Source organism: Cyphomyrmex costatus, unplaced genomic scaffold (assembly GCF_001594065.2).
Source record: "Cyphomyrmex costatus isolate MS0001 unplaced genomic scaffold, Ccosl1.0 scaffold283, whole genome shotgun sequence".
Classification (NCBI taxonomy): domain Eukaryota; kingdom Metazoa; phylum Arthropoda; class Insecta; order Hymenoptera; family Formicidae; genus Cyphomyrmex; species Cyphomyrmex costatus.
Window position 1 is genome coordinate 193,632 of NW_017276944.1, and position 22,268 is coordinate 215,899.

The 22,268-nt window shown below is 32.9% G+C and overlaps 1 protein-coding gene across 1 annotated transcript in view; it reads left to right on the forward strand.

Annotated features, from left to right (window-relative positions):
- The window catches only part of l(1)G0289 (plexin domain containing lethal (1) G0289), a 36,147-nt gene extending 18,248 nt beyond the window's left edge, over positions 1 to 17,899 (forward strand). The window contains exons 2-8 of the mRNA XM_018541395.1: positions 13,691 to 14,163; positions 14,287 to 14,625; positions 15,143 to 15,335; positions 15,840 to 16,049; positions 16,530 to 16,925; positions 17,251 to 17,387; positions 17,763 to 17,899. Coding sequence (XP_018396897.1) covers positions 13,691 to 14,163; positions 14,287 to 14,625; positions 15,143 to 15,335; positions 15,840 to 16,049; positions 16,530 to 16,925; positions 17,251 to 17,387; positions 17,763 to 17,831 — 1,817 coding nt within the window. The 3' untranslated portion in view covers positions 17,832 to 17,899. The remainder of the gene's footprint in view (positions 1 to 13,690; positions 14,164 to 14,286; positions 14,626 to 15,142; positions 15,336 to 15,839; positions 16,050 to 16,529; positions 16,926 to 17,250; positions 17,388 to 17,762) is intronic.
- The last annotated feature ends 4,369 nt before the right edge of the window (positions 17,900 to 22,268 follow it).

Here is a 22,268-nt window from a genome sequence, read left to right on the forward strand (position 1 = left end):
TTAACATTTGGCAAACAATAAGGATAGAAGGATACCTGAGTGGCACTCGGGTGGGAATCTGAACATAGCCCAGAGTGGACCATTGTCAATAAAAAAAAAATACATGTCAAATATTTTTCAAAGTTCTACAAATATGCAAAGTTTCATTAAAATCGATGAGTGACATCTCCGTAGGTTTACTTGTGAGTGCTAAACGTTCTTTCACAGCAATTCTTACCTTTACGTTCAATTGCGAGGTAAATAAAAGGCAAGACTTATACTACGTCTTATAGTATATATATATATATATATAAATAGTTTAGTGCTTAATTAAAAAGACTTTATTAAGACGATCACGAGTTACACGTAAATTAAAGCGCACTGTAATCTTGTTCGTTCTCTTCTACGTTTTGCGTTCTCAAATACAAATTTTAAAATAAGTATAAAGAAGCTCGATTTCTTACGATACAAAGAATAAATTAAAATCTTTGTATACGTTTAAAATTTTTTGTAATTTTGTTTTCTTAATTTTGAGACAGTCACAAAATAAGTTTTGATATGTCATATACAGAGTGTTAAAAAACCATTCAGTATTTATAGGGTAGATGATATATATAATATTATATACTGAGTAAAGAAATCTTATTTTATTAAGTGAAACATAGGTCAAAAGCTCAACTGTTTCTGAGATATAAACATTTTTGTATGTCAGTATCATAAATGACTTTTAACATCATGACTGACATTTCCGTATTAGCACGACCATACAAAAATACGTATCTGCCATTTCTTGATTAGAATAATACGCTGATATTTTTAACATAATGCCATATAACCGTATAAACATTAAATAATATTAGGTTGGGAAAAAACTCTTTTTACGTATCTATATATATAAAAGGACTTTTATTTTACAATATCTTTGTTAAAAATAAACGAAATTTAAATTTAAGAAAAGGGTTTGAAATCTCTACTCTTAAAAGGTTATTATATTTTTTGAGTTTCTGTGAGTTCGGTCAAAAATTACGAACTGGAAAAGATGAAAAATTTTCTTTTTATTTTGTGGGTCTTTCACTTGAGCAAATAGTTGCGAAAATTTTCGACTATCGTGAAAGCTTGAAGCTCTTTTTTTCCTACAAAATCGTTTTTTTTTTTAATGTTCCTACGATTTTTTGTTTCTGAATTATTCGCGAGTTAAGAGAGTATTCTGATTTTGATTGCTCATAATAACTCTGTTAACAATCATCACATCGCAATTTAAAAAACAGATTCGTAAAGCTGAAATTTTACGAATCGTATTGAATGATACAAAATTGCAACGAAAATTTCGCAACAAATGGTTGAGGAAGGGTCCTTTTATATATATATATGTAAAAAAAAAAGGACTTTTCCCCAACCCAATATTGTAGACCTTTAATCATCGGTTGATGATAACTAACTGATTGCCGCTAAAATCTTCTACTGTAAAGTATGTATGGAAAATGAATGAGAACATACCAAAATGCAGTTTACAAACACTAAGGTAAATATCACATATGATACGTAGAAGTCAGTAAGCCATTCATGATGCTGACATACAAATATGTTTATATCTTAGAAACGGTTTTGAGTTTTTGATCTATGTTCATTAAAGTTTCTTTTACTCAGTTTAGTGCGTACTATCTATAATATAAATGCTAAATGGTTTTTGTTGAACACTCTGTATACAGGCCCGGCTTGGTTTGCTCATGGGTGTGGAAATTAAAGGGGAAGGAGCAAAATAAGTGGTTAGACTATGAAGTGATTTTTTTTGTTTTTATTCATTCTTTATAATCTTAGACACGGTCTCATATCAACTTCGATTCACTTAATCGGCTAATTAAATATTGTCAACTGCAAAATTTGAAATCATCCTTTTCTGACGGGGCGCCGAGTACTCACGTGCTCGACTCGTATGGCGTTTTCGCGCGATTGAGAAATTTGTGATTAATAAGTTCCTGTTATTATCACATCGTTTTTCACAGCTGCCAGAAAATCAGGTTATATTTTTAGTCCTATATTATAGTTGATCATAACGAAATTTAATCGACCGATCAGCTTAATCGAAGTTGGTAAGCCGACCTTTAATGTCATTCGCAATTGCAAAATTTACCGCTCTCCGTCGATTACTGATAATGAATTCATTGCTTTCAATTCATTGAATTCGAAGCTATCATCTATGGGTGCGTTCCGAATTACGGTATGAAGTGCATGAGGTATCATTTATCCTTTTTTATTCTTTAATGAACAACTTAAGGACAAATGCTGCATTATGCGTTTTGTGCGTAATTCAGAACGCACCTTATGTTCTTTGATGCATACTTATATATGGATATGTAATAGTTGGGCAAAGTCGCTTTTGCAGCATATTTGATGTTTTATTCAATAATTTGATTTCTTACAATTAGATGTATATTTCCACACAAATAATACGCTAAATTTTGAGTGTAAAGTGCAATTTTACGCTTGCATGTATGCATTATATTTCTTTTTAAGTTCTTAATTAAAAATTTTATAATAGTACAAAAGCTGATTATTATTACTGATTTCTTCTTGTTATATTCATTTATTTGTTTATATGAATTTTTAATATGTATCATTAAGACAATATATATAAAATACCGTTTATATATATAATATATGAATTATTTTATAAAATTTTGATTAATAAAAGTGGTGTTGTTAATTTAGAACTTTTTTTGATTACAGTGAATTACACTTTCTCAAAGATATTCGAATACAGGCTATAGTCTCGTTAACATAATCCACATACGTATTATCGTTACGAGGAGTTATCGCATCCTACACATGACCGCACTGGTCGTAATAGTTAGTGGCATTGTAAGTTATGACACGTTCGTTATGCGTTCGAAATGCGTGTGCCATTGGCAGATCCAATGACCGTGTCGAGTTTTGATTCTTTTTAACGACTCTTCAATTATATATCACCACCGCGGATGCGTTTAATAAATGCTCGCAATGTATTGTAGGTGTAATCAAGCGTGTCAAAGAATCATCACATTTCAATTACACAATGAAATGAGACTCGTTTCTTCACCGAACTTTTTAAAAGCGCAAGACGAAACTTTAATACCAGTTATATTTAAATTATAAAAAATTTGAAAAAAAATTTAATTATTAATCGGACATCTTTCTAAATATAATACATTTATCGGTTATCAAATCAAGTTTATTATTATTATAGTATATCAAATTAATATCGCAGCAATATAAATTATAACAGAATATTACATGTATTTGCGTTAATAACGATGATACTAATAATTTCGAGTTTGCTTCGTGAGGAAATGACCGATTTTCGATTCGCTGATGGTTTCAAGATTACCGGTTTGTAGCCATCGATGGATGGCAGAGCATCACGCAAGACAGGAAGAAATATCCTCGGCATCGCGTTTACGTTTGCAGTGAAGCGTGGATGGGTGATTGTGAGAATTTCTCACGTATCATTAAACTGTTATATTTCCGACTGCCATTGTAAACCTTTGTTCTACATCGTATAAATAAGAAACGATATGATCCACAGTTCAGAAAGCAATCAATTCCAAATTTTTTCTACTAAATTTAACAATGTTATCTAAATATTTCTAAAATTTGAAAAACGTACTTTTCATCAAATAAAGTATTTTAACGTATTAATTTCAAGGACTATTGATATAACTATGTATTTTCCATGTTACTTGAACTAGAAATGTGATGTAAAAGATATTCGCTACGCGTCGAACGTTTTTCTTTCCTTGACAATATTGACGATACTCGGAACTGAGGTGAGATTTTTCTTCGATCGTCGTTCAATGCAGAGCGTTAAATTGCGTAGAATTTTCTCGAGATTCTAAAAGTAGGCAGGGGGAAAAAGGAAATGGGAATGATAATATCACTCACGGCGCGGCGATACTGTTACATTGTGTATACGGTTTAACGATCCCTCCCGTCGATATGATTCGAGATACGACGGATACGATTTAATTATAGTAGCGGAAGTTGCGATATTATAACGAGATATTGAAAGATAAAGGAAGAAGAGGGAATAAAAATTTATGTTTCCATTTAGAAAAAGAAAGAATTCTCTGGTAGTAATATTGTTCATTTCTTAATTTCGTAAAATTGTAATAGATTTAAATTTAAAACATATGATCTTATTGTTATTTATAAAAATTTCCGAGAAAACAATTTATAACACTTTATATAGATTATTATTGAATATTATATTTTATTACAATAGAAATTTTTACTTTAATTAATAAAGAATATATTATTACAATATAATGAAATTAATTTTTATTGTAAAAGGATTAGAGATAGTCAGGTGAATATTAATTAAGAAGTATTTGTAGCAAGGAGGGAGCGAGAGAGAGAGAGAGAGAGAGAGAGAACGTGCGTTAATATAGGCAGGATATGTTAGCGTCTATCATGTTACTTCCGGATGATAGAGTTTACGCAACCTCTTGTGTCTTATCCGTATCACCAACATAACTGCTAGCGTAAAAATAGTATAGTTGCCGTTACAAACGACGATTACGTGTTGCGGATATACTTGTCTATACGAAATCATTCGTGTATATTTTCATCATAAACACGTGACGAATCATAAAAATTTCGAAATAAAAGAAAGTATGATAATAAGTATTAAGTATAACGTTTTATGTACATACAACGAATAGAATTATTTTAAATTGCATATATGACAATTACAGGTAGATATTAAATTAATGCAATAGTAATTCTTTTAAATGTTTTAATAAAAGAAAGTATGGTAATAAGTATTTATATATAACATTTTATGTACAACGAATGGAATTATTTTAAATTGCATATATGACAATTAGGTAGATATTAAATTAATGCAATAGTAATTCTTTTAAATGTTTTTAAAATGATATTTTATATTAAATAAAAAAAGAATAAATATAATATAAAATCGAAATTCCTTGAGAGAGTTCAAAAGTTTTTTTTTATAGATAAAAGAAGAAATATATTGAAATTAGTAATGACAATCTCTTGCTCTGATTATTATATATATATATATGTGTGTATAAAAACTTTAAATTTTATTTAACGAATGTGAGAAATATAATTTTCTGCAACAACTTAATATTTTTGTCGTATTTTGATTTTCTTTATCTGACAGAATTAATGATACCAGATTTGAATATTGACAACATGGAGATAATTTCAGTTTTAACATCATGAATATGGAGTATTTACATTTATTAATTCGAAATCATAATGTTTCCGTTATTTTGATGACGTAAGAATTCAAGTTCCAAATCGGTCGAACTAGCCCGTTAGTCACGTGGAATCTAGGACACCCTGTATATTCTTATTTGCTACTGCGTCTAGAAACTGCGACGTAACTTAAAATAACCTGTGCATTTTCTCGCGTCGCGAATCGTCGATGCCAGAACGGGTTCTGGCCGAGCTATTTTTATGGGGTTTCTCCTATGATACAGGGGACATTCGTGAGTCACGTTTTAAAAACTGGTTTCTTTGACTGTATTCTACATTTTGAACGAGAGGATGTTCGTGCTTTACTAAGAATTTGTTGAATTACTTAAACTCTAAAGAAAAGGGAATATAGTTTTAAAAATCTCTATTCGTCATGTATACATGTGTGCGTATTAGAATCTCTCTTGAGTTTGCCTAAAATTTTTCACAATTTAATACTAATGTTTAACAATAAAAACGGATATTTACAAGAAACCAAAAAATGGTATCGATCAAGGTATAATCTATCAATACTTGATTCGAAATTTATAATAATCAAAGTCTTGATATCCAATATTTTATCCGAGTATCTTGTACGATTTATGAAATCGAAAATGATATTATAATTGAACATAATACAAATTACACAGCACTGATATTATAAGAGAATAACAACCTGTTCATTATTAATATTGTTTCTTCGATAACAGCGTGATACGAGAGTGTAATTAGATGTTCAATAAAAGTAAGATTATACGAGGAGTATGATTCGCGATAAAGTTATTCTCGCAATGGATGCACGAGTATTTTTTTGCTTCTGTAGCAAGTATTTTCTGCTTATTAAAGGCAACGTCTGGAAGTTGGACGTTTTGTTTGGGTTTCTCAATCGAGTCGTTGATATGCTTCGTCTTCTATGTGTTAACACCGTCTTCGTGATCATCATAATGTATGCGGGCTCGCTCGTATTTGGCATTGGCGAAAGCAAATGGCGGCAAATGACGCATTTTGCGGCCGACTCGTTTTATCTTCGTACTGTCTTCGAATATCTTCCTACCTCAATATTCAGAACATCGATTCGTACAGTAATAGGTAATCTTATCATTCTTATAGATTAGAATAGAATGACTAACAATTTTAATAAATATAGAATCTCGACGTTATCTTTGATAACAAAATATGAATGTATGTTATTCTTCAGCAATCGATTAGATAAACAAAGTTAGAATATCACAGATGATTATTTTTCATTCTTGTGCTTGAAATACTTATAAAATCTGAGATTATTTTCACACACACACACACACACACACACACACACACACACACATGTTACAATACAAACATTATTTTTTTTAATTTGCTCCAAAATTTTTAAAAATATTTTTGGTGTTTGCACCTTTTAATTAAAATTTTATTTATATAAAAATCGCAAAAAATATGAATTCTTTTATTGATATTTTTTTTATAAAATTTTTACTTTTAAAATATCTCTGTTGAAATATTTTTTCGACTTTTCTATTTTAATTTTGTAAAGAGCTAAATTACTTCGGGCGTCGCAATTCGCGCCCTCTCTAACGTAATAGCGTTCTCTCGAAACCTTTTCAGCCACTTGACTCGTTATCGCAGCTATCAGGCTTTAAAGTCAACTTGCATTTGCTTGTTTGCTGAAGAAGAGAGAAAGAAAGACAAGAAGAGACGCCTTATCTTGAGCGAGCACCCACAGATGCACCGCGGTATATTTGCATAGCTGTGGTTTCGTCTGTGCATTCTTTGTTCATTTGATTTTTCACCACAAAAATGCATGTCTTATCTAGGACAACTTTTCTCTTGAGTTAAATTGCATCGAGCACTATTTTGGGTTCACCTCGCGTAAATGCTAGCTCTAGCTATAAGACTAGCACGTATGAGCTAGTCTCATGTAGATATAAGATTATTTAAATTAAATATCGTCATATAAATTAAATTATATTAGATATTATTAGATATTATTAGATAGATAGACACAATAAAATAGTATCAAATTTTTATAATTGCTGATCTCGTTAACTCGAAAAATTATTCTATGACATAATTTAAAAATGCACCCTTGATGTTTTTTGGTTATATGGTCTTACACTTATTTTAGCATTGACAATTTATCTACAATAACAAAATTCCTCCTATAATATGTATAACAATGTAAATCATGAGAAATTTAAATAATTTAGCAGAGTAATAAAGAAATAAACTATAGAGCTCTGAAGAGATATGAAATAACGAGAGATTAAACATTGCGAGACTAATCAGTGCACTCGTATAGACAAACTAATAATAAGTCATAGCTAAGTAAGTATAATGAGCAATTATTGGCGTATCAGATCATTAAGAGCTACGAATCACTTCAGTCTTATTCTCGCCTGTTATCTTGTCAGTGGGTCTACGTACACCCTGATGCTGACGTGATTGATTGTAATTTATCTCGGATACATGCAGTTTGCAGAGATAGGTTGTCCATTATCTGCAAGAATTGCATCCCTAGCTTTATCACTTTGATGAATTGTTCCACAGCGGCAATGTATTATGTTTTGTTTTACTTATCTCGATAGATATTTCACATAAAATGTCATGTAAACCGTATAATAATATATTTTGGATATTAATATACATACTATAATAAGTAAAATTTAAAGAAATATTGAAAAATAATATTGAATATATATGTAGCCATATTGGAAGGACGAATTTGCTGAAATATTTAAAAATTTATATAGATATAAAAATAATTTTGTTATCAAAAATAATTATGTATAACGCTCAAGCTGATTGTTAGAATATCAAAACTTTTTACTGCATTACTTATGATGCTTCAGATTCCTATGTAATTTGATGGTCCAACAAAATTATTTTTAATTTTATTATTTAGCTTTTTTAGATACTTCAGCAAAATCGTTCTTTCTGTGTACAGATCGCCTACTCTCTGAATTCTTTGGAATAGAATTCCATTCTAAAGAGTGAAAATTGAATCAGTTTTTTGGCTTAATTTTCAATCTTTAAAAGTGAGATTTCAGTCTTCAGAATTAGATTTACTCTAAAAGTTTAGAGAGTAAAAGCCTAAAATGTCTTATGAGCATTTATAGTGTGATTTGCATTATTTATCAATTTCTTTGGTATTTTTTACCGGAAACATGGCCGGAAAGATTGGGAAATGTGCGCTTTTATCTTTCGCGGTGTTTTTCGCTATCTGGCATTTGAACCGCAATTTTTTTTGCAACAAATTACAACATGACGCAAGTCATCGATGGAGTCATCGATGAAAACGTTGTTTTGATATAGATATCATAAAAACATTTCGTCATCGACATTTGTGTATATTAATTCAATAATTTCATAATCCTGTCGTTTCTTTCTCTTCTCTGTCTAATTTTTTTCTTCCGTTAAATCGCGAATTTCATTAGCGGTCCATATATTTCGTTCGGAAAGGAAGGAAGAAAGGAATGTCCTCGGATGTGGGTGGCTTGATGGCAATATGCGTAACATTGACATTGATTGTAATGTCGTTTCCGTCCTGATATCGCGGATTGCAATAAAATGTGAAAGGAAGCGGAAAAGGTATGATCGTAATGGGATTAATGGCACGTCCTATTATGGAACGTACATGAAAAACCTTTCACGCACATCCTATTACCGGCTCAGTAAACAAAGTGTGCCATGAGAAATGATCAATGCAAATAAGATAAGTTGGTAGGATTTTTATGTTATAATATCGCGATATCCTAGCTCCATTAAAATATTCGATTATTTATACGTATATGCATGCAGACGCTTAAAAAGAACATATTAAATGAGGAAATTTTAATATGGATCATTATTACGTTTTGCACAGAATTAAATATTTAAAAGAATTCATGTATTATATTTTATTTTCCGGAGGGCAATGTAACTTTCAGCAGTTTATTTTTTTGTGTGTCAATTGCTTTTAAAATTAAAATCGATAAGCTCTGTGAATGTCGGATGACTTATTCCCGGTTGCGTTAAAATCGGTTAATCGTCGTGAATAAATCCAAGGTCTCATCGTCGAATCTCCTTAAAAAGATTTAGAACAAGGACATGAATGTATGCTTGCCCGCGAAATTGTGAATGAATTCTTTAGAGAGAAGGGTTATTTTTGTTATATACGTGAATCTGTTTGATCTAATGAAAGCCGCCATCTTCCATATTCAGTAATTCGTTCAATCTGCAATTCATTATATCTGCAGTTCATAGAATCGTCAAGCAGTTTCATGGGAAAAACATTGACCATTATTTATGTTTATTTACCTCCATTTGTAAGCTAAGAATTCTCTAAAGCTGCTTCAAATTCTTCATTACAATTGTATGTATATGATATCACACGAGTAAATTTTCTCTCTATCTCTCTCTCTCTCTCTCTCTCACACACACAAACTTTTTTATTTTGCTTTTAATCATCTATAATTAATTTTCTTCTCTTCCATTGAGAAATGTGATAAAGAAGGGAGATTTATAAGGTCAGTTAAAGTGTCAGTATAGTGGCACGTATAAGTACGTTTATGCGATGATAATTAAAATAATCAGGTTAATGTGACGGTAGAAACCGACGGATAAATATGATACTGCGATATTTCCCCACGATAGAAGTAAAATTGTCATCGTTTTTAATCATTTTACGACGACTGTTACCTTTGGACTGTTACCATGTCTGTCGCACAATTTTGCACCAAACTAATTAGAAGAGCACTTTTAATTAAGTGGATGGATTCCGTAAGGTATTATAGAATAGTCTTTTGTGGAAAAATATTTATTTTTTCATCAGGTTCATTTATTTATTCTACAGGTTTTCCTACTGGCTTTTCTTATCCATTGTTGACTTTATCTCGATTTTTTCATTCACATCGCTAAATAATTCCAAGAGACACGTCATCTATTCGCTTATTTAAGGCGTAAAAAAATTGCAACGTGGGAGCATTCTTTTACTTGTGTCGTCTAAAAATATGTCGCGCGTACATGCGGAGGCATCGAGACGCCGCGCCGCGCCGCGCCACGCCAAGGCGTTCTCGAGTTACCTTGGCGAGACTGATATGCGTTTTAATCAACAATGGATAAATATACACAAAATTATCTTTTAATATCTCTCATACGACGGACGTCTAATGAGTATCACATATAGCTATTTGCGCTTACATCGCGTGAAATACACAGTGCACTGCACTACGATGTATATTAACTTGGCTATGCTGACCGTCGTTGTCGCGTCGCTTGTATTTCTTGTACAATATCATCACTTTTAGCTAATTAATGCCAAGTTTCGACTTTAAGCTTTACGATCGAATTTTACACGTCTGTAGCGAATGAAAGACGTTCTCTTTACTCGTTGTCGTTATGGTATAACTGATGTAAGAAATGATTTTTCAACCATGCTGTCTAAAATGCGTAGCGTAAAGTAACTCTGTATTGACATTCGCCGATAGTGCTATTTTAATTTTAATATTCACTACTGCACGTTTTCGTCCAAGGCCGCGCGCGTCTGACACGCTGTATCTTGCCTTTACGCGGAATATATCGTCGGCATGAAAATGCACCGCGAACAAAAGAACGGAAAACATATTCGCGTGAAACGAGCGAAATTGAACGTTATATGGAATAAGACAAATATTTCTAGCGCGTGTCGTAACTCGTGGCGTATCTCGCAATTCTCTTCGTGACCCGCAATCTCTCAATAATTGCAGCACATAATGTTAAAGCAATAAACGTGGGAGGCGCAAATACGTAAGCGTTTTGAGCACTCGATTGCTTCGCTTTCCGCTTCTGTTCAATTTAACTTGTTTAGGAGTACCTTTCTACATGCATATTATATTTACGCGAAAGTCCTACACATCCATGCATGCCACTCGTATATTTGTATTATTGATATCACCCTGAAACGGTCAGGGTTATGAATATATCAATCCTGCAAAAGATGCAAGTCGGTCGCGCGAGCCTCATAAATTTACATTGCGATTCATGAATTATGTTTCTGAGATAGCGATTATACAATTAGAACGATTACGGCTACTTTGCGAATAGCAGCTGTCATAACCGCATCAAATCGCAATGACGTAATATATGCATGAAAACGCGAAAATTCGCGATGTGCAACGTAACTTAGCGATTCGCCTGGGTAGGAAACGCATTTGCGCCAATCTCGCTTTGGATTCGAGGAAACCTTTCCACGATTCGACGTAGCTTTAAGCCGTAATCACACTAGCGATTGAGCGATTGTGATTGACGATTGAGGATTATTTTTTAATCAATTAGAACAAAGCAGTTCACCGATTGCTTTTCTCTGATTGGTTGAGAAGTACTCCTCAATCGTCAATCACAATCGCGCAATCGCTAGTGTGATTACGGCTTTACACGTTGCTCGATTCACTTGCGTTTATGATCTGCATAATTCGGCGGAGCATTTTTACAATTCGCCGCCACTGCTAAGAAATCGAGTCGATTCACTATAGTGCGCAGTTAATGAAACTCGTACGTATCTGAGAATTGATCTGTTCGGTGAAAGTTATTCTCTGAGCTCGCTTTGATTGAAGTTTTTTAATAGAGCTATTTTATGAATTGACAATTATTCTATTTTCATTTTTGTTTATTCAGTGAAACAAGCAGGTATTGCTATTCAAACTGGTTTTTCACGCAAACTTCAGTTACGAAAATAACAGTTTTTTTTTTTTTTAATACGTTTGGTAATTGAAAAATATCTAGAATAAAAATTATTTTGAAATGTGAATCGCGATGGTAAATTATAGAACAGAATTCAAATCTCCTAAAAGGAAAATAGGATATCAGAGGGTTTAGAATTATTAAAGAGAAACAGTTTTGCAACGATGAGAGAAAAAGCTTTCCAAGATAGTAAGCTGTTGAGTTGATTGGTTTTGGTTTGCGCTTTTACATTGACGTCAAGCTTATACGTTCGCTCCGATTTGTCGGATCGTCAATTATTGCTCTATCCGGTCGATCGTACCGCCTAACTTCCCGTTCCTCTTCGCCGACGATTCTAAACGCGTTCTTTTATGATGCGGAATTTATTGATTATAATTTATTACTATAAATCTATCTACTAAAACAATTGTTTGCAACTTTAATAATTTAAATATGTCTCGCATTGTGAGTTATAATCGTAATAGACAATACAATCAAAAAGGTAGAATTCTATAAAAAATAAATAAAAATATAAAATAAAATGTCTTCATTTTTTTGATTGTTTTAAAAAGAAAATTTTATATAAAATATAGCAATGACAAGTCACGATAATGTCAAAATAACATATTAATGTTAAATGTTATGATAATGTTAAAATGAATTGTAATGATCAAAAAATTATTTTTTGTAATCATTTATACAATCATTTTGATGATATTTTAATATTATGATGATTTGTGTAATATAAAAAGATAATTTAGGATTCTATATGTATTTTGTCGATAATGAGATAATTTAAGGAGGCTCGTTTTGTCGACAAATTGTAATTGGAATAAGCAGAATATGTTAAAAGGGCATACAAAGCATGATTGGAAAATACACGCATGATAGTAAATTGCTTGTTCTAGCGAAAGATCCTGATAACGAATTTAATACGAATGAATTGTGAAAAGTTTGTCCCGTGCCAGTTTTGCCTCCGAACTGTCCATTAATCGCGCCGCGGCTATCGCGAACGTAGAAATCGAGGTTAATCCGCGTTTCATAGCACTGATCTCGGACACCGGCGATAGGCTTGACGTTGACGCATCGTTAAATGGACACTCGATCCCCTCGAAGGGAATCATTCTCAGTGAATCGATGTGAACAGGAGACAATGCACGAATGCAATACAGTCATATGTATGTATCATAGATTGGTCCTAGTCATCATTCAATAATCAGTCGTAGTATCGTAATTGCAACGCTATAGCTCAAGGATAAATTGAGACGAGTTCTTTCGCTAGCTTGCGATAGATAGACAGAACGTATCTCCCTCCGCTTAAGATACGAATAGATGGATTATAAGCTTGCACTATTAAATTAAGAAAGATTGTTTCTACAAATTTGACCTATATAGAAATAAATTACTTCAATTCGTTAAAGATCGATTTTGCAGAGACTTTAAAATCAGTCTTTAATAAATTGAAGTAATTTATTCTACAATGTATAGGTCAAAATTTTAAAGACAATCTTTCTTAATTTAATAGTGCAAGCTTATAATCCATCTTATTTCTTTCTTTATGTCACTAAATTTATTCTTTTTCTAAATTCTCGAAATTATATTTAGAACTTATTCCGCGAATTTCAGATTAAATGTGTTAATATAATTTTTTTATTTTAATTTCTTTCGGAAAGACGAGAAAGAATTAAAATAAAAATAGTAACGTTTGTGCATTCCAGCGTTAGAAAATATTTCTTTTCAATACTCTCCATGATTTCGACGTCATAACTAGAATACGCTTTCTCCTCTATTTCAGACGACTCTTACTACAGTTATGCCGGGTGGAATGGCAAGTCGTCGTTCAATCACTACATTTCGAATATCAGATTGATCGATAATCAAGATATAGAGAGAGTACGTCGAGCGACACCTGAAAAATCGGTGGTGACGACTGAGAAAGAAGAATCTAAGGATCAACCAGCAGCACAACCGCAACCACAGCAACAGCAGCAACCACAGCAGCAACAAGAGCAACCAAAGCAGCAGCAACAACAACAACAACAACAACAACCACAGCAACAGCAACATCCGCAACAAGCGACGGCAACACAACCGACGTCAAACGCAACCAATGCATCCGCCGACGTAACGTATTCCACAGTTTATTCGACCAGCGAAGCCACCACCGCCACCACCACTTCCACTGTTCGGCCATCTGATCCTATTTCTAGCTCCAAGCCGGATTTAAAAAAGAAGGCGTCGCAGACATCAAATCCTGCAACCGACACGGTAGGTGTCAGTGATGGATCTATTCAGTTATTTTTATGTTTAGATTCACGCGTGAGGCGAAAAGTTGCCAATTGCGTAGAGTCGCAACTGTTTAACAATTATGCATTTAAAACCTGTTCACAGACGACACTACACATATGGACAAATCGCACTCTGACAAATCGCAATATAACCGGTACCAGTAAGGAGCAGCAGCCGGAATCGTCGGCGGTTCTAAAGGACACAACAGAAGATGTTATGAAATCCGACGACAGCGATATTTCATTTAACAAATTCTCCGATGTGACCAACGCCACACTCACACAGAACAACATCACTAAAACGATGTACGACTCGCATCAGTATTATAACAGTACTTTTATCGTGGATGCCGATATCTGCAAAAAATATTGGGTCGACATGGACAATCATCCGGATCTCAGGGTCAATCATCTACTTAGCCAGAGTCATCGACGCGCCGCGGTGAGACTCACTTGTCATTATATTTCGTGTTATAGCAATTATTGTAAAAAATGAAAATGTACTCATTACTAAAATCTTATATATAATCAAAGGAAAAAGCGATTTAGATATAAATGCAGATTATGGTACATTCAGAATATTCAATCCCTATTATAGCAAAAGATTACTTAAAATAAGGAGAAAGTTTTGCTAAAATATTTAAGAATTTAGCTAGAGATACACAGATCTAAAAATAAATTTTTTTAAACTATCAAAATGATTATGTAGAAGTTGGTTGTTAAAATGTTAACTTTTTGCAGCATTGCTCATCGTTCTTGAATTTCTTACATGACTATTTTGGTGATTCATAAAATTATTTTTTTATATGTATCTACCTAAATTTTTAAATGCTTCAGCATTTAATCGTTCTCTCCGTAAACTTATACGTAAGGAACACTAGAACGGTTAATCATTAATCCCTGCTCTCTACAGTCTAGGTAAGTTTCAGAATTAAGCTATGATTTCTATGCTGTTGCAGACCGTTAAACTGAAGTTTGATTTTCCATTCTACGGCTATAATGTGCGCAATATCACTATCGCTACGGGCGGTTTTCTATACACCGGCGACTACGTCCATAGTTGGCTGGCCGCCACCCAGTACATTGCACCGCTCATGGCAAATTTCGATACCCGCCTGTCGAACGCCAGCTACGTCAAGTACGCTGACAATGGTGAGTCATCGGAATCTCGAATGGATGGCATTTTCATGCTACCTGAAGGACGTTCGTTCTTACATTTCTCTCTGAACGAAAGTTAATCATTGCCAATCAGAGCCCATTACAGTCGAGTCATTTAAGAGATTCTTCGCGTGTTTTTGCCGTGGCTAGTATATTTCAAATAATCTGCGTTCCAAAATTTAAAGAAATCCTATTACGATGAGCGAATTCTTTCATAATTTCGTAAGCTTTTCAAAACATTTGATAGCCTTCTCAAATCCTTTCTCCTCGTTGGACTGATCATGTCGTAAAACGGTCGCGTCAGTAGTGATCAGCAACCTTTACGGAAGGGGGGGAGGGTGAGAGAGGAAGAATAAATCGGCGCAACGATTTGCCGATCGTAATTACACGCCTCATCATACAACCAGTGGTAAAGAAACGCGGCACAAAACGATAGTCGGAGTCGTGCACGGTTCTTAGCGCGAGATTGTTAAATCCTCTTTTTGATTTGTACGACAGGTACGGCGTTTACAGTAGAATGGGAGAAGGTAGTGCTGCAGGACAGGCCAAAAGCCGGCGCGTTCACTTTCCAAGTGACCTTGCATCAGAATGGGGACATCGTGTTCGTTTACCTAGTGATACCGGTCCTGGTTGAAAAAATCGCAGACACGATGCATCCCGTCAAAGTGGGCCTCAGTGATGCCTACATAATGGACCGAACTGTGTTCTGTGAGTATTCTCTTGTTTATTATCTAATTGTCCCATTTATTCGTTAGACGATTGGAATAATATCTTATTACTATCTATTGATCATGCACATATTGGATGCACAAAACTTCTATGTGCGATAGAGAATAGTGTTAACTGAACTCGTAATCAGTCTAATTTGACTCTTAGAAATAATATCATATTATAACAAACTTGCATGGTCTATCACTTGATGAGAGCCAAAAATTTGCAATGTAACATGTAAAATTGTCGTGCACAAGACGTTATTTATATTTATTAATTATTTAATTTATACACAGATATCGAAGAGAGAGTATCTTTAAATTGATATAATATATTTTAAAATCCAGATATAAACTATTTTTGCAATGGAAATTTAAATAGACACATATCGCAAATTATGTTTATCGTTTTTTAACAAATTAAATATCTCTAAAGATATACACCCGAAAAATTCAATTCGCTGATCTCGCTTTGTAGTCGTACGCCGGAAAACTATTTACGAGTACCATCGTGTCAACTTCAACCGGCAGGATATAATGAATTGCACGGTCATTTACCTGAAAGCATTGCCTACATGCCTCAATTCCGACAACTGCGCGGATTGCCTAACAAAGGTGCCAGACTTCGATTGCAAGTGGTGCTCAGAGCTAAACAAATGCAGCACCGGTACGTCCCGACAGCGACAGGAGTGGTTGTCGAAGAGTTGCGACGTTCACAACATCAAAGAGATAAACAATTGTCCAGCGCAAATTACAACCTACCACCCTAAGGGTGATGAATATGATCATGATGGCCATGTGCATCCAGAAGAGTCGATCGCTAATGAGATGGGCACGAAACAAGAACGGTCTGGCAATACTATGGAAAGTCCTAGTAAGTTGTTCATCGTTTGCGGCGGTATCGAGTCATTAATTTGACAAACTCTTGTATATGTAGATTCGTACGTGATATAAGTGACTTCAAATTTTATACAAAAAATGCAATTTCTTAATGTTATGTTTACCGACTGAAATTAATTCGCATAATTTCTGCAATATTTTAGCACAAAACACGTTTAATCGTTAATCGAAACAATGTATTCGCGAAATCGAAACAAACGAATTTTGTATTATTTGCTCTAATAACCTCATTTTTTTTTGTTGAAATCCAAGATAATTAGATTTGTCATATTAAGCAATTTATTTCGTTTATTTTTTAGATTCGAATAAGGTAAATATGAGCGTTTCAGGGATAATCGGCATTCTCACAGTTGTCGCTTTAGTGGTAGGTCTCGTGGGTTGGGGTGTATACGCTTATCGTAATCCTCACAGCGCATCGGGACAAATGCTAATAAGGGTAAGAATTTTTTTTAATTATAACATTAAATTATATAATAGTAGCATTACGTAAATGAGTATAATTATCGTTTTTTTCCATGCTTTTCATTCTTTTATTGTTCGTATTATCATTATTGTTTAAAATATTATTTATTATTGCGTCTATTAATTCTTTACTGTTAACCTATTGAAAATTACCTATTAAATATTGATTATTAATTTATCAAATTTCATATATACTGTATAATCATTGAAATATTGATAATTACACATTTTTCGTTTTAATTGACTATTAAATATGGATTTTTTACTTATCAATTTTATTGGTTCCTTAATACCGCATATGTTAATTTTGCGTTTACTGATCTTATCTATCACGAAATTGACCTTTCAGTATCGTCCGAGTCAATGGAGCTGGCGAAGAGGCGAGGCCCGTTACACAGCCGCGACTATTCACATGTGATGAAGTGTCGACAGAGATCCAGTCACAGTCAATGCGAAACTGTCGAGTAAATTTCCTATTAATTGTAGTCGAACATGTCGAGTAAATCTGCAAGAGCAAAGATGCGATGCAGAATGTCTACTCACGATGACCCGTTGCTCGTCAGGTTTGCGCTCAATCGCATTAATACGAAAAATCGCTTTTCTCATGCAACGAATTCCACGCGGAATCGATTAATTGACGACCATATATTGAGAGAACATATCGCGGTATTTAAACGATTTTATTATATACGAAAATCTGTCGTATATATAATAGTATTTTAACGATATGAGACAAATTGCGTATAATTGACAATAATTAAGATTACCTTAGAAAAAAATCTATTCCGCTGGAAATTGTAAAACTTCTATTTACTTATGACGAGTTTTTTCGAATAATCATTATCAATTCGGTAGAACATGTATATATAAATTCATTAATTCTGACAAACAAAAAATACCGCTCCTTACGATTATACCAAACAGAGAAGAATTTTGAGACATTGTGAACCGCATTGCGACACGTTTGCGTTTTTTTCTTTCAAAACAATGGTTAACAATCGGTACAATTTCGTTGAGTTTATTTAGATATCTCGAACCCGTACAGAATTATTATAATCTTATTCTTGAATAGATGGAAATGCGATGTTCGATACAAGATCCTTTCTCGCATACCAATGGCGTTGGAAATCGTACTCGGCGAAGTGACACCGATATTAAACCATGCTTTGAAACATGATCAATGACACAAACTGCGGACACGAGAACCGGTATTGTTCCGACGGACCAACGCTCTAGAGTCTAGAGATTCCGTTCGCGGTTTTTTGCAATGTCGAAAAATGATCGTAATATCGAGACACGGGCGACGACCGGCAACGCCGAGCATTTATGTGATTCTTAGCAGCACGTGGTATACCTTGTTATTGTTTGAGAATTCGTTTTCTTTTTTTTTTTTTACGTTAGCAAATTCAAATAATTGTTTTATATATACGTAATATTCACAAAAAGAGCGACGTTTTAAAAAAGGAAAGAAAAGGAAGAAAAAGAATTAAAAATATATACAAAATTTCGATCTAGCGTGGTGAAATTTGGATGGGCTTATGCTACAGTTCGGTAAGCTATTTGAGCAGTCAACAAAGGAAGAGAAAGAGAAAAGAAGGAATGTTTCTAAATTATTTCTAATTCAGCTTACATCGTTTGCGACCTAGAATCACTTGCATTGTTGTCGTTACATTCCAAAGCATGCACGTTTCTCGAAAGTGAATTAAAAAGGAACATACGAACTGTAGTTTTATTGTCCCAAATTATCACACAAAACACATATAAATATATATATATATACCATAAATAACTATACAATTATATGTATTAATAATACTATATATACATATAATTGTATATAATTATTTATTTATAAATATATATTAATGAAAAGTATATACATATAAATGATTATATATATGCTCTGTAATTATATAGTTTTAACTATATAATTATGTGCAGTTACAATTATATAAATAAATTTTTTTATATACAAAAATATATTTTACGACGGAATTTTTCGAAGATCACATGAGCACTTATAATGCGCGTGAAATGATAAATGATCTAAAAGAAAAAAGGATAGCACGAGATAAAGATTTTATAGCATCTACAATTTCATTAGTTTGTGAGTGTATATAGTAGTTCTACGAAAACAATATAATTTTTATCTATTTTTAAGTATATAATTTTCACTGTCAAAGGGTGCCTTCTTCGTAAAATTTTCAAACGTCGACATATTGTGTATAATAATAAATAAGCGACGGAGAGGCCTGAGGGGAAAATCTCACATTGTAAATCACTATTCCAAAAAAATTGCTTCGCTCCTCTTTGCGAAGTCGAATTTTCTACGCAGTAAAGCGAGGGGGTAACCACTATCTGAAATATTGTTCCACAGATTACATGATTTCATTTAATTTCATATAATTTTATTTGATGATAAATAATTTTTCCTCATTATATATGCGGTCATTTGGTAAAATAAACGATTTTATCTAATATCACACAATTATTTCTTGTAATTGTCGGATTATATATCGAAATTTTATATAAATTTTATAATGATTTCACGGACTCCGTCCCACGATTACATTAAGTGATTACCCCCTCGCAGTAAAGATTTAGTGTTATGAATATCTATAAACAAATTATAATCTATTAATATTAATTATAGATATTCATATTGCGATATCGTATTGCATATATCGATTGCGATTTTACCACACGACGAATCTAACCACGGAGGAGACTGGAATGAATTATTGTCAAACGGCTTTTCTTACATTACTGTGTACGATTTAATTCATAGTTTGTGATAATAAATATTGTAATTATTATAGTAAGTTCTACATATAGTTTTGTTTTTCTTCGGGAACACTTTTCGCATAAAAAATTCCTCATACCCAGCGACGACAAGTAAATAAATAAAATATCTATTTTGCAAAAATGATAGTTTCAGAGAGAGAGAGTACAATATAATTATTTACAAAAGTGTAAGACGTTCACAATTTAGATTGAAAAATCATATATAACATACTTGCAGTCGATAAGCATCTTGCGGTTTCATATCTCGATTACTAGGTGACACTCCATGTATTAAACCATGGAGTCTATTCTTGAATCTATATTGTATAAAAAATCTATAAATAATACATGTTGTAATATTTTTGCAATATTTTTTAGAAATGAGATCTCATATCCACGTACAATCAGAACCTATTTGCATTAGAATTTATACTAACAAAAAATTGTATTGAGAATTTTAATTATTATACTTTTGTTTTCTAAATTTGCATATATATCATATATAATTTTATCAATAAATATAAAATATATTTAGCGGGGATAACAATTTTTTTTTTATTTCTAGGAAGTTGATAAATTTTTCATTGTCATGATTCGAATGTTGCGCGATATATATTATTATTATTATTTTATGCTTTCACGCATCGTGCTTTTTTAAATAAAAAACAATTTCAAGGATACCATTAAAATTATTACGGCGTGAATGGCGCATTGAACAAAATTTTAAATAGCGTCCTCAATCTTCGTTAAATTCTATGTTGCCGTCATTGTTCTATAGCAGTTGGGACATTCGTAAATGACTGGCGTCAGACTCAACACATTAGAACCATTTAGCTATGTGACGAGGAAATTGCGACGAGAGCACCTCCGCTCCTGTGCGGAAGGGGTGTACAGTGCGCACATGAAACACATGCAGTCGTAATATGTAATGAGAATACGTCGGGACATGTATGTTCTCGCGGGAACGTGTTGACATGCCGTATCGGAATTTCCTTTCATACGAATCACACGGCGAGATACTAGCTTTAATCGTAATATTTCAATGTTAATAAAAATTTCATCGTTAAAAAATAATGTACTGCACTTGAGAAAAATAGGCTTAAAGATAAAGATTTTTTTAAATAAAAATTTTATTACTTTGTTCTTAAATAATGTAAAACACAGAACGGAATTTTGTAAAATTTTGTAAAATTGACTTGTCTACTCGCAAACTGCTTTGTAAAATTATAATATCTAACGTATCTCACGCGGAAATGCAAGACTCTCATCATCTTTCTCGAGGACTTGCTAAAAGGAATATGTAATTTTGCATTGACGCATAATGAATGTATTCTCGTATACGAGCGAAAACTGAATATATATTCGCGAACTAATTGAATAATCATATTTGCTACATTTGCAATTTATTTTCTTTTATCAAATTTGCAAATTTGTTCGCTCTTTGTTTGTATGCTAATAATATATATTGCAATAATCAATTATATTATATTTTATTCACGTGCACAGTTTTAAAAAGGAATATATTGTCGTAAATATGCTTAAATTAAAGTGAATTCGTTGAATAAAGATTATCTATAACAAATAACACGTTACAGAAACAAAATAACGTTTCGCCACTTTTTGCTGCAGTTTTTACCAGGTTTTTAAATTTTAAATAAAATAATAAGTTGCCATTGTTTTTCATAGTTTTTGATTTAAAAATTAGTTAATAGAAAGTATATTTTTCGCAAAAGTTATATTTCATTCCTAAAGCTGTTCTTCCTTTTCTGCTATAACTGTGCCAGTTGCGCTGCAGTTGAATTACTTCATTTCCACTTTTGTGAAAAATTTTTAATTATCTTGAATTTATGTCTTGCCAACGTTATATATATATACAGGGTGTCATTAATCGAGCGAATCACCTATCATGAGCAGGTAGAGTAGACCGAACTGAGTCGAAAAGTCCTGTACCATTTTGAGATTGCAGCAATAGTTAACGAGATATTAATTTTTAAAGATTGGCGAATACGCGCGTCCGTTCGGCCTACCACACATTGAATGTACGCCTACAGAACGCCGCGATGGGCGCGCG